Genomic DNA, 12,601 nt, shown 5'->3' with positions numbered 1-12,601 from the left:
CTGTCTTTTGGATCTAGAATTCTTCTGGTCCTGCTGTTTCAACACTGCTGGGTACCAGAGTTGTACAGCAAAGTTTGTGAAAACATATGGGGAGATTTAAAACATGATGTGACTGCAGTAAAAGCTTTGATGTTTGTCCCATGTCACATATAAGCCCCGCTGCACACTGGATTGATACCTCCACTTTTAGGTGATGGAGGTGTATCAATTGTGAAAAATAAAAAAGCGATGGATATTGTTCAATGGAAAATGTATCGTAAGAAAGCCATAGCTGGCCTGCTGCTGTGGACGTTCCAGACTCCAGCTGCTGCGGACGTGCCGGACTTCAGCGGCAACAGCTACTACTACTACTACTCCTATCCTTCTCATCACTATCATCGCTCTTTCTCTCTTATTCTCCTCTATCCCTCTGTCCAACTCCAACTTTGTTGAGGCAGATGCCTGTCTAACATGAGTCTGGTTCTGCTCGAGGTTTCTGCCTGTTAAAAGGAAGTTTTTCCTTGCCGCTGTAACTTGCTAAATACTGCGAGGTGCAATGCTCATGGTAGATTAAGATGAGATGAGACTGATTCCTGTCAGTAAGAGGGGACTGGACCTTATCCTGTCTTGATGTTGGGTCTTTTTAATAATTTAAAAAAGAGTGGTCCAGACCTGCTCTGTTTGTAAAAGCATCTTGAGATAACGTTTGTTGTGATTGGTGCAATACAAATTAAGATTGATTGATTGAGTGATTGTCTAATATTCATCTTCTTAATCTAGCAGCTGGGCAACGCTATTGTAAATCTGGCACTGTCATGAGACTTACATTCACAGCAGCATTGAGTTTGAGTGTGCAGTATTGCATGCACAAAACTTTTGTGGGTCTCATAAAGCAGAACATCTAGAATAGATTATTTTTTAGTTTAACACAATGCTAGCTGGACTGATTTAAGGAGAATAAGCTGTAGACATCTTTGTTATTTTATTTACTTTAATTTATTTTTAAACAAAACAAAAAGAAAACAGTATGCAACTCTATTAACTAGGCAAGTACAAGTATCCGATGAATGTATGTGAACGTATCACATAAATGTAAAAAAATATTTAAAAAATTGGAACGTGATCGGGTGCCAAAAAGGCTGATCATGACATCCCTACATTACAGTGCATATGTGTGTGCATAGTGGAGGGTCGGGGCAGGCTTGGGTTTAGGGTGGCCTCCAAGATTTTGTTCCCTGGGGCCTGCTCATTCTCAATCCAAGCCTGAGTTGTTTTAAAATTAAAAAAAAGAATAATAGGAACATTTTTGCTATCTACAATTAAAAAAAAATGTTTTAGATATATTTTGGGGCTTTTTTTGCCTATTTTTTATTAATTTATTTTTTGGATAGGACAGCTGAAGAGAGACAGGAAATGTGGAGAGTAGAGAGTGGGCGACCTCTGCATTGAGGACTATAGCCTCTATACGTGGGACGCTTAGACTGCTCGGCCACCAGCGCCCCACTATCTATGATTTTGAAAATAAAGACCTGATTGAATACTGATACATAATGCCTTGGAATATTTGGTGCACTTCTGCAACAACAAAATGAATGAAAAAAACAGAACAGATTTGTACTAGCAAAATAATTATAATGGGCAACTTGCTAGATATCCAAGGCTTACTGAAAAATGACCTCTTTGTATATTCCATGTTCTCTCCTTTGTGAGCTATGGACTGGAAGCAAAAGAGACTCAGAAAGTGAAAGAAAGAAAAGTGAAAGTTAGTCTCTTTTAAAACTCCTTTCAGATAAGTGCTGGTGAAGAGAGGACTTAAAGTGAGAACCATATTTTATGTTAGGTTTAATTGTTGAAGTATTGCTTTTTGTTCCAACAGCTTAAGGATGTGTCCATAAAGAGAGCAGTAAATACTACTAATCTTATCATTATCACCAGCGCCTGTATTATTTCCCTCTAAACATTGTCTTTATGTATACATATATTTATACATGTATTTTTAAAATTGCTCAAACTGTAAAATCTATGTGTCTTGGTTGCTACTGATCACAGATCCCACAGTTTGGCTCATGGATCATTTTTGGGATTTTTGGATTGTGAGTGTGTGGACAGTGTTTGTTGAGGCAGAGGCAGAGGCAGACCTTATTGGGAAGTGTTGGCAGCAGGAAGTGGGTTGTGTCACAGGAAGTAGCAGATTGTATCGCTGACTGCACAGATGGAGGGAGAGGGGGAAAGGTGGAGGAGATTGATCAAGAGACAAAGAGAGAATACAAGGGGAAAGAGAGAGAGGGAGGGGAAGGGGGGGGGGGTAAATAAAAGGAATTTACAGTCATTCAACTTTGTAGCTTTGTCCCTTTTCACCTCCACTTTTAGCCAATAGATGTAATGATTTTGTACCTTTTCCAGTTTGTTTTTACTAAAAACTTTTATGAACTATTGTGTTGGCTGTATTTATACAAAGTTATGGTATCCTCTTCCTTGTTCATCTTTAGACCTCAGTGTCTGAAACGCACCCTGCAGTCTCAGACTCTGCTACCTAAACTTACAATTGCGCAAGTATATACCTGAACATGTTCAAACGTGTTTATTCTGCTTGCACAGGACTTATAAATAAGCTTTTGTCTCTAATGTAACTCCACCAAAACAATTATTGTTTTGAGATAGAAGTTCCACAAACATTTTTTCAGCTTGTCAGGATACCGTTATCATATTAAGATACTTCAGTTTTCTGCCAAAACTGAAATAAGCAAAAAGACTGAATAAAGCAGTCCTGCTGCTGCAAATACAAGTCTCAGCTTGGCTCCATGAGCTTGTTGTGTTTAGTCAGGTATTCTTGTGTATGGTGGCTGGGAGGTACAATGCAAATTCACAAAAGCTGAAGCACTTTTACAAAGTTGTAGACAAATTTACATTTTGGAAAACATTATTACACTTTATAAAACAAAATGACGTTAGCAGAACAATTCTACCAAGGCCAAAACAAATTTACATTGAAGAAAACAAATTAACAAAATCAGAAAAACACTTTTACAAGAGACGGAACATTTCTACCAGTCCTGAAACAAATTTACAATCGTCAGATTCTACCGGAATGGAGTTTAGTAGGAAGTGATTGAGTGAGCACTTTGTTTTGGTGGAGAAAAGCAGTCTGTCCTGACAATCACAGGTCATTTTGATGTATGCTTTCAAAATAAAAGCCATATGAAATTTGAAAAAATAGAAATGATGCTGGATATTTTTAATCAAAGACGATGAACAAATCTCAGTTTTCACTGACTCATTATAGTTCACAGCTTGAGCTGACGTCTACATTTAAAATATCAGTCATTTGAAATAAGGAAAAATAGCCATAAATCTATATATTTTCAATCAGATTATGAATAAAATCCAAGTTTCCTATGAATAATGTTCTGTTTTTAGTAGGGGTGCAACGATATCAAAATCTCACGGTACGATATCGTTACGGTATTAAGGCCACGGTACGGTATTATGGCGGTATTGTCCAAAAAATAAGATGACTTTGAAAAAAATGTCATAGTGTGAAAAATTAAGTGCCAGGAATGATAAGGATAAACACACCTATTGTAATTGAACACAAACAAAATGCTCAAATGTTCTAATCACATTTATTACTACCAACAGGTATTTTCAAGTGCAAAGAACATTGTAGGCAGATCTAGTGTTTCAAATAACAAGCAAATAAAAAAAACCTTTCAGTTGAGTGTCTTTAAACTGACTGGAATTTTGTAACTTGGCTCAAGCGTGTTCACCAACCTTTTAAATCCCTCATTATCCACCACTGAAAACAGCTGCAGGGGAATGATTCATCAAGTGCCTTCTCATATTACTTGTATTCCCAGACTCGTAGACGATCGCGGTCTGGCAGTGTCTGCTAACGTTTTCTTTTGCATGTCCGTCATGTTTTCTCCTCGATCGTTTTTGTTTACTGCAAAATCAAAATGCGTCCATACTTCTGATTTTAACTTCACAGGAGGGCCCACTAGTTGAAGTTTTCCACTCTGCTCCCCCTCTGTGCTTTCCGCCATCTCTTCCTGCACTGTGCAGGGGATCATGGGAGATGATGTTTGCTTCTCAGACCGGCCCACTCAATAGCGCCAGAAAGAAACTACACTAGGGGGAGTTCTCCGAGTTCCTGTTTGATATCGTTACATGCCACGGTATTATTGTGAGAATTTTGAAACCGAGATACCGTGATATTTACAATACCATTACATCCCTAGCAATTAGTCTGAATTAAAATGACTCAGTGGAAACTGAGATTTGTTCTTAATCACTGATAGAAAATATCCAGAATTATTCTTTATTTATTTTATTTTGAATGACCTGAAAGAATGACCTGCGATTGGCAGGACACTCTGTTTCTGTTTTGGCCTTGGTAAAATTGTTTTGCTAATGTCATTTGGTTTTATAAAATATAAAAATGTTTTCCAAAACTTTTTCCAACTTTGAAAAAGTGTTTCATCATTTTAAATTTGCATTACACTTCCCAGTCACCATACTTCAGTGATAGATGTTCACTGATGTTTTTAAGTTATATATTTTTAATTATGTTCGCCTTTAACAGATAGGACAGCTGAAGAGAGCTGAAGAGAAATGTGGGAAGTAGAGAGTGGGGAAAGACATGCAGCAAATGTTTGAGACCAGGAGTCCAACCTGCGACAAGAACTAAAGCCTCGATACATGTGGCACGCGTAGACTGCTAGGGCAACGGCACGCCACATATACAAACTTTTTACCCAATCCTCTTTCCTCTGATCAGCATTAAAATCACAGGATGCTTTGAGACATAGCAGACCCAAAGCTACTTCTGGTTTTACTGAGGCTTTGGGATGCGGGGCAAGTCTGGATTAAAGTTATAACATTTCAGAGCTTTGGGATGCAGGGCAAGTATGCTCATTCTTCATGTTGTGTTCAAAAGACACGGTCCTTTTCTTACGAAAGACAACACAGAGGCAACAAACTTTTTGGCTGCTCAGCACAAGTATCATAACGATAATGGTTGAGTTCGGTTTTATAACTCAACCAACATCCTTGTTCAGTCAGATGGGTCATCGCTGTCACAGGGCTTCATAGATGAGAAGTATCAGCATCTGCTGGATCTGTTTGTAGTAACTACCCTAAAGATTGTATCATGTATCATCTCAGTGTGCTTTTTTCCATAACTTAATATACATTTAATGTTGTAGGTGTATTTCAGATTTTTTTCTTGATGTTACATGATTTCATGACCTCTATACTGTCTAATCCCAACTAATCCCAAAATTATGTCTTTTTTTCTTCTAGCGAGTCAAGTATTTGCCAGGCTCGTGCAACTGTAATGATCTACGATGATGGTAATAAGAAGTGGCTGCCAGCAGGTGCCGGGGCCCAGGCCTTCAGCAGAGTTCAGATCTACCACAACCCCTCCACCAATGCCTTTAGGATAGTGGGACGCAAGATGCAGACGGACCAGCAGGTACAGCTGCAAGTTCTTGGCTTGAAAACTTCCTACTGCAAGACTGTATTGTTGAAAAACGCAGGACAGAGTGTATACTTGGTATGGCAGTGCAGGCTTTGGTTTCTGGTATCAAGCAGTATGAAACTGTAGGGATGGATACCAAGAAACTAGGGATGGGGATTTACAGGAATCCTTGTAATCGATTACTCAAATTTCCTAATGAACGATTACTCGAGTACTTGCAATTATTTATTTTTTTTAACCATAAACAAAAGTAAATAAATAAAAGTCTGTCGGACACGGAGCTACCAGACCAGAGTTGTAGTAAGTTCTGCTGCCTTTTCTTCAGACATCTTTTCCACTCTCGTAGTGGTTGTTCTCTGTGATGGCAGCTTGTACTCCGGCTCGACTAACGCGATCAGCTCTTTGAAGCCTTCTCCTTCCACAAAACTTTATGTGAGCATATCTCCAGTTACCATTTTGGTTATTATCAGGCTAATCTTCTCCGCTCTGGTTTCATCACAACGACGTGTGCTAACAGGGCGAGCAAAAGACGTGATGCGAGACTGCCTGTTATCCGTCTCCGCTGTTTTCTCCTTGTGCTTTAAGTGCATGTGGTTAAGAATCAAACTAGTATTTCTATTGTATGTAAATTTAACGCCACATATCTTGCACTGCTCATTAACTTCATTGTTTTTTCGAAGTACTTCCAGACATTACTTTTTTTAACTGACATGCTGCAGGTGTCGCAGACGGTTCTCTGTTTGTTGTGCTTTCGCTTTCGGTTGAATAACGTGTTCCTAGAGAGTTGCCGTAGCTGCCGTAAAACAGTTGTTTTTGCTGAAATCTGGCTCGATGTGTTCTAAAACTGAAGCCATGGCCGGAGAAGTCAAACGTTTATATCCCGTTAATTATTTTCCTACCTAGTATATTCAGTTAGGTGAAAACAAAAAGCACATGGTCACACATGTAACGCTGTATGATTTCACGTTATCTTGCCAGGTGGGCGAGTAACAAAATGCTATTTGAATAATGGGGTCAACGGCGAGTACTCGAGTAATCGTACCCATCCCTACAAGAAACTGTATTTTTTGGTACTGTTACCTGATTGGTTGTTACTGAAAATGCTGTTAAGCTCATGAACAAACAATGGTTTTATTGGTGTATCACGTCGACATACTGCCTTGATACAGGGCTATCCATACACGCCGGCTATCCATACACGTCGGCTGTCAGAAAAATAGATGACAACAGCACCCTAGTCCCTTCATGGCTTTACCCTGTACATTTTAGAAGCTCTCAGCTCTGCCACAGATCAACACAAGCATGAGAAGTATCTGCCTGACTGTCTGTGTGCAGAGGCAAAGGACAATGAGCTGTGAGGAGACTACTGTGTTTGATACTGACAAAATAATTTTAGACAATCGGTTTCATTCAATATACTCAGACTTTCATTCCATATATATCGACTTTCATTATATATATTCAGACTTCATTCAATATATTCAGACTTTCATTCCATATATTCAGACTTTCATTATATATATTCAGACTTCATTCCATATATTCAGACTTTCATTCCATATATTCAGACTTCATTCCATATATTATTTCCTGAAAGGCTTGCCATATATATATATATATATATATGTATATATATATATATATATATATATATATATAGTCTTCTCCAAACATCAGGCCAGTACTTTCGCAAGAATATTTGGATCTGTGTTCAGAGGCAAATTGGGCGATATGCTACACAGACTGTGATTCTAAAGACTCCTCAAAGACTGAAATCAATAAATGGGTGAGTTTAGTGGATAATTATTTTATAGAAATCCAAAGGATATCCATCTGGACCTGGGATTTTACAGATTGCATGCTTTGTATAACTGTTCTTATTTCTATAGTTGAGATTGGTTTCTCTAAACTGGTCACTGCGTCTGTGTCTATCATAGGCATATTACAATTCTGGAAAAGTTTTCTATTGATGAAGTGTCAGTATATGAAGCGGAACTATAAAATGTCTGATAAAATTTATGAAAAACGTATGACACATTTTATTTGATACAAGTATACCTAATACTCTGGAAATTAAACTTCAAACTATATTTTAAATGTAAGTCTTGTTTCAATTTTGGTGCTGGTTTATGTGAAACAATTTAAGTTGTGATTTAATTTGACAACTCAGGAAAGCAGATATTGGATAAGGAATGTATCTTTGTACTTGTTTAGAATGGTGTTGAATGAGACACAGGAGCTTAAAGAGAGTATAGGTATATGATATAAAAAAAAAAAGACAGAATATAGGTTAACCATAAATTCTCACTTTTTTCATTCTCACCTGTCTCAAAATAAGCCTGGGGTGGTACCTTCCTTATTCAATCGATCAATCTTTATTTGTATAGCGCCATATCACAACAAAAATTATCTCAAGACGCTTTTACAAACATAACAGGTCTAGACCGTACTCTGTTAAATTATTAACAAAGACCATTGAGCATTGCACCTCGCAAGGAAAAACATCCTTTTAACAGGCAGAAACCTCGAGCAGAACCAGACTCATGTTAGACAGCCATCTGCCTTGACCGAGTTGGGTATTCAAAGAGGGATAAAGGAGAATCGGAGAGAGTAGTAGTAGTAGTAATAGTAAATTGAATTAAGAAAGTATAATACCACATCTTTAAGTTCCCTCTGGTCTCTCCTGTTAAATGCTGGTGGTGTTAAGTATATCAGTTAAGTCCACTGCAGCGTCCAGTCAGTGAGTATGGGCTTGTCTTGCAGTTAAATGACTTGCATGGAGACTTCTCTTCTGTATCCCAGCTTATGGTTACTTAAATGTCTCTTCTCTCTTCTCAATGATCCCTCCTCTGAGCAGCAGTGAAAGCTTCAGGATGCCCCTCTAGAGTTAATCATTTTAGCAAGATGCTAAGCAGTAAGGCAATGCAATTTGTGGTTTATAGTATAGTCCATGTAGTGCAGTCTGGAGGAAGAGGGGCCCTGAAACATTAGTTGTTCAAGAGCAGGAGTTTTCAGCAGGAGTTATCAGAAATGCTGTTTTTGAGCACATAAACAAAACCCTCTCTGCCAAAGTAGAAGAAAGTATTCAATTTGCTGCAGTGTTAGTAGCATCTTTTTTTGTTATACTGGATTGATTACTATACTGATAAAACACAGTGCTGCCACCACATAATGCCATAATTGCAGTTAAAACTGACAAATTCACCTTGCATTAGCCTCAGCAGACTACCTCATGAAAACACCCACCAGACATGGACGAAGGCCAAGGGTGGTATTAAATGAGCCAGAACCGGTCGCCTCTTCATATACTATGCAGGGAAAAACACTGTTATTGATCATATGTCCCTTTCCTTCCCTAGGTGGTCATTAACTGTCCAATTGTTAAAGGTCTGAAGTATAACCAGGCTACACCAAATTTCCATCAGTGGAGGGATGCCAGGCAGGTGTGGGGGCTCAACTTTGGGAGTAAGGAGGATGCAGCCCTATTTGCCAATGGCATGTCTCATGCCCTGGAGGTGCTCAATTCCATGTCAGATGCAGGTAAATTGGTCCAGACTAGATTCTCAGTTCAGTATTTTTAGATACATAGATTTTTATATCTGCTACAACTAGTTGATAGCAGATATAAAAGTTAATAAAAAAGACTGATAGGGAAAACAACCAAGTGATAGTTCCATCATTAGATGCCAGAAAGAGTAAACTAAGTGTGAAATGCCACAGGAAAGCTGTTGAAATTATTGAAATGTAAAGCACATCTGGCTGTGATGCATGTAATCTTCAGTGCCGGCAGCTCTCTGTCTAGTCTTTACCTCTGCTGATCCATAACAGTAGTTTGGTTCTAGTCATGCCACACCATATTGTGCCTGAAGAAAACTGACAGTTGATGCTACCTAATGAATAGTTGACAACTAGCAGCTTGTGAATGTAATGGACTAATTTTGACAGATGAAACATAACCATTTTAAAATTAATTAAATCGCTATATGATATAAAATTGTTCAGCCCATAACTATTAATAGGATATGGGTGAACAGGTTAATGTATAGTGAGCAGGTGGTTAATTAGGTGTTTGAATTCAGTATCTGTTGAAGTTTTTATGCCCCAGATGCCTATTTGCATTCAATTTAATCCTAAATATATTGTTCTGTTCAGCCATGACATAAGCAGAAAATACACTGTAAGACCACTGCAACAGTGTTGCAAACCTAGAAATGGTGAAGAGTTCCTTTCCCTGATTGGTGTAAATCAACTTTTATGTTGGCATGAACAGTCCTTGGATTACTTAAACTCAACACAAGAGTGGTTAGAAATACATTTGGGAAGAAAGGGTGTTGTGAACAGTTGTTGTTGGTAAGATTTCTAATAGTGGTATAAAAGTGAAGTAATGTATTGTTTACCAGCAGATAAAATGGTTCATTGTAATGTACTATTCTTCGCTCCATAAAAGTTTCATCTTTATAAAGATAAAGGATGTCATCTGTCTCAATTTTGTTTCTCGGCAGGTTATGCAACACTACCCCGCCAAGTGTCAAATGGACCTACACCGGATGAGCTTGAACAGCAGCGGAGGTACCTTCAGAATTACTCTCAAGAAAATGCATTGGTTCTGAAAAGACACCATCAACATTCATTGTGATAACCCACATATCAAGGCAAAGTTTATTCAGTGTCTGCTGGCAGATGAAGTAAAATAATTAGGTAATATCAATATTTTCTTTGGAGCCAAGTATTTTTATTTATTTTTATATTTAAGTTCCTTTTTTTTTTTTTTTAAGACTGTGAGGTTTAGGTATGTTTTAACAAAAGCAACCAACCTCTGGCTCTAGTTGAATAATAATCAGTAGCAAGTTAAGCTGTCTTGGCTTTGTGATTATCCTGTTGGCATGACATATGCAGGGGATTTCATGGTATTAGTCAGCAGTGCTAAACCCAGCAGCCCCTGTGGGTCAAAGTTTAAACAGACAACAAGAGGACACCTTTCAGGTCGCTGTTACCTCACAACCTATCTTTTTCTACACAGAGAATCAATGTAGTGGCACTACACTTGCTTTATAGACAAGGCTCTAAATGTGTAATCTCATTTAGACTAAAGGTAAGTTGTTTCACAGAGGCATTTTGTTTGGCCAGAGAGACTAGCTGTTACTAGCACTACCAGTGGCTAATGACTCTTGTGCGGCTTGGGGAGCTTTTAAACCTTTGAAATCAAATTACAGTAGATGTGATTAACGCTGGATATCATTCATTTACATTTATACCTTTGTGTGTAGTGACTATACATTCTTAGAATTACAAGTTTTAAATTGGTAAAAATAAATGATTTATAAAAGTAGTAGTCAGCACCCTCCCCCATTTCTGGGCAACCTGCCAAATCAGATGAACTGTTTACGCATCTGAGAGAGTCTCACTGAGTGTTTTACATTTGTGTGCATTTTTGTGGACCTGTGCACTTTTTAGTGGTGCATGTGTTACAGAATTGTGAGTTCAAGATTAGTTGAAGGAGATGGCAGGGATGAGTAGTGTGTTAAGCTTACTTGAATATAGGCCAACATGCCCAGGTATTCCCCTTTTAACTCTCAAAGCTTAATGGAGATTGCTGAATTGATTGATTATCCTGATTAAAGCTCCCAAAACAGTTTCAAATACATTTATCAGATAGACTTGTTGGAAAACATCACAACACACAACATTTCTATTATTTTATATATATATATATATTATCCATCATGCCCCTTTGCTTTCTGTGTCATTGTTTGCAGGTCGGAGCAGCAGAGGGTGGAACAGCAGGAACGGGAGCGACAGGAGCAGGAGCGTCAGGAAAGAGAAAGACTGGATAGAGAAAGACAAACTGCTGCAGGTCAGAAATACGCTTAATTGATGTAGACCTGCTCAGTGCAGAAGCATTAAGGGAGCTCACAAATGTACAGTTAAACCATCAAGCTGTTATGAATATAATATATATAATATGAGTTACAACATTTGCATCTTTGAAACATCTTTCCTACATCCTTGGTGGCATCCAGCTGCAATCTTGTGGCTCTTAAAAATCACTTAATGAGAATATTCTTCACCAACGTGATACATTGTGTCATATAGACTGAGCCTAATACCGCTCAGCTGCGGCCAAACTGTTAGCACTGATAAAGTGCAAATCAAGCCCACTGTACTTCTGATTGTTGGAGATAGAGGACACACTTGCGCACCGACATTGTGCACATGAACAAGTGTGATCAAGTGTGCTTAATGGGACAGCCCCTCAGAGTGTTAGCTAGGTGTATAGTTAGCTGCTTTGGGGGCTACCATACCTCAGCCTGTACTGTTCAGCAAGGTGCTGCTGCTTAGACAACCAATCACATACTAGATGGGGTAGACTGGTCACCCAGGTAACCAGGAAAAGAGATGCTTGTCAGATGACCATCATCTCTCTCACTCAATCTGTCTGTCTCTCTTATTCTCCTCAATCGCTCTTTGCAACCCCAACTTGGTCGAGGTAGATGACTGTCCAACATGAGTCTGGTTCTGCTCGAGGTTTCTGCCTATTAAAAGGAAGTTTTCCCTGCCGCTGTAACTAGCTAAATACTGCAAGGTGCAATGCTCATGGTGGATGAGATCAGATTGAGTCCTAGCCTAGATAGTTCCATTAACCTTTCTCCCTAAATTATAAGCGCTGCTTTCCTAAATTTCATAACAGTGCACCCGTATCACCCTGCCCTGTCTTCGACACAGCGTTTTTTGTTGCGCAGGGAATGGTTCTGATGGTTCCTCTCTATTTTTTCAGCCCCTATTCCCCCAGCTCCACCTTTGGCCCCTGGAGGCCCTGCTCCTCCACCAGCACCTCCTCCACCCCCGGGCCCTCCCCCTGCTGCTGGCATCCCACCCCCACCAGGACCACCTCCCTCAGGACCTCCCCCAGCCCCACCCCTGCCAACTGCAGGAGGAGGAGGAGGAGGAGGAGGCGGAGGAGGAGGAGGCGGCGGCGGAGGAGGAGGAGGCGGCGGTGGCGGCGGTGGCCTTGGTGGTGCAGGAGGGTTGGCAGCTGCTTTGGCCGGGGCTAAACTACGCAAAGTATCCAAGGTGAGTACAAAACTGCAACCTCCGGTGCCAAAAAATTAAGTGCAAATAACTGCTGTTCCTCGAGTGTCCACT

The 12,601-nt window shown here is 39.4% G+C and overlaps 1 protein-coding gene across 1 annotated transcript in view; it reads left to right on the top strand.

Moving 5' to 3' along the window:
* LOC117825310 (vasodilator-stimulated phosphoprotein-like) overlaps positions 1-12,601 on the top strand; it is a 43,675-nt gene that overhangs the window by 21,726 nt on the left and 9,348 nt on the right. The window contains exons 2-6 of the mRNA XM_034701082.1: positions 5,281-5,452; positions 8,818-8,998; positions 9,961-10,027; positions 11,215-11,312; positions 12,234-12,529. Of these exons, the coding sequence (XP_034556973.1) occupies positions 5,281-5,452; positions 8,818-8,998; positions 9,961-10,027; positions 11,215-11,312; positions 12,234-12,529 (814 nt within the window). The remainder of the gene's footprint in view (positions 1-5,280; positions 5,453-8,817; positions 8,999-9,960; positions 10,028-11,214; positions 11,313-12,233; positions 12,530-12,601) is intronic.

Source organism: Notolabrus celidotus, chromosome 14 (genome assembly GCF_009762535.1).
Source record: "Notolabrus celidotus isolate fNotCel1 chromosome 14, fNotCel1.pri, whole genome shotgun sequence".
In the NCBI taxonomy this organism is placed as follows: Eukaryota; Metazoa; Chordata; class Actinopteri; order Labriformes; family Labridae; genus Notolabrus; species Notolabrus celidotus.
This window is presented reverse-complemented; position numbering and strand designations above follow the sequence as displayed.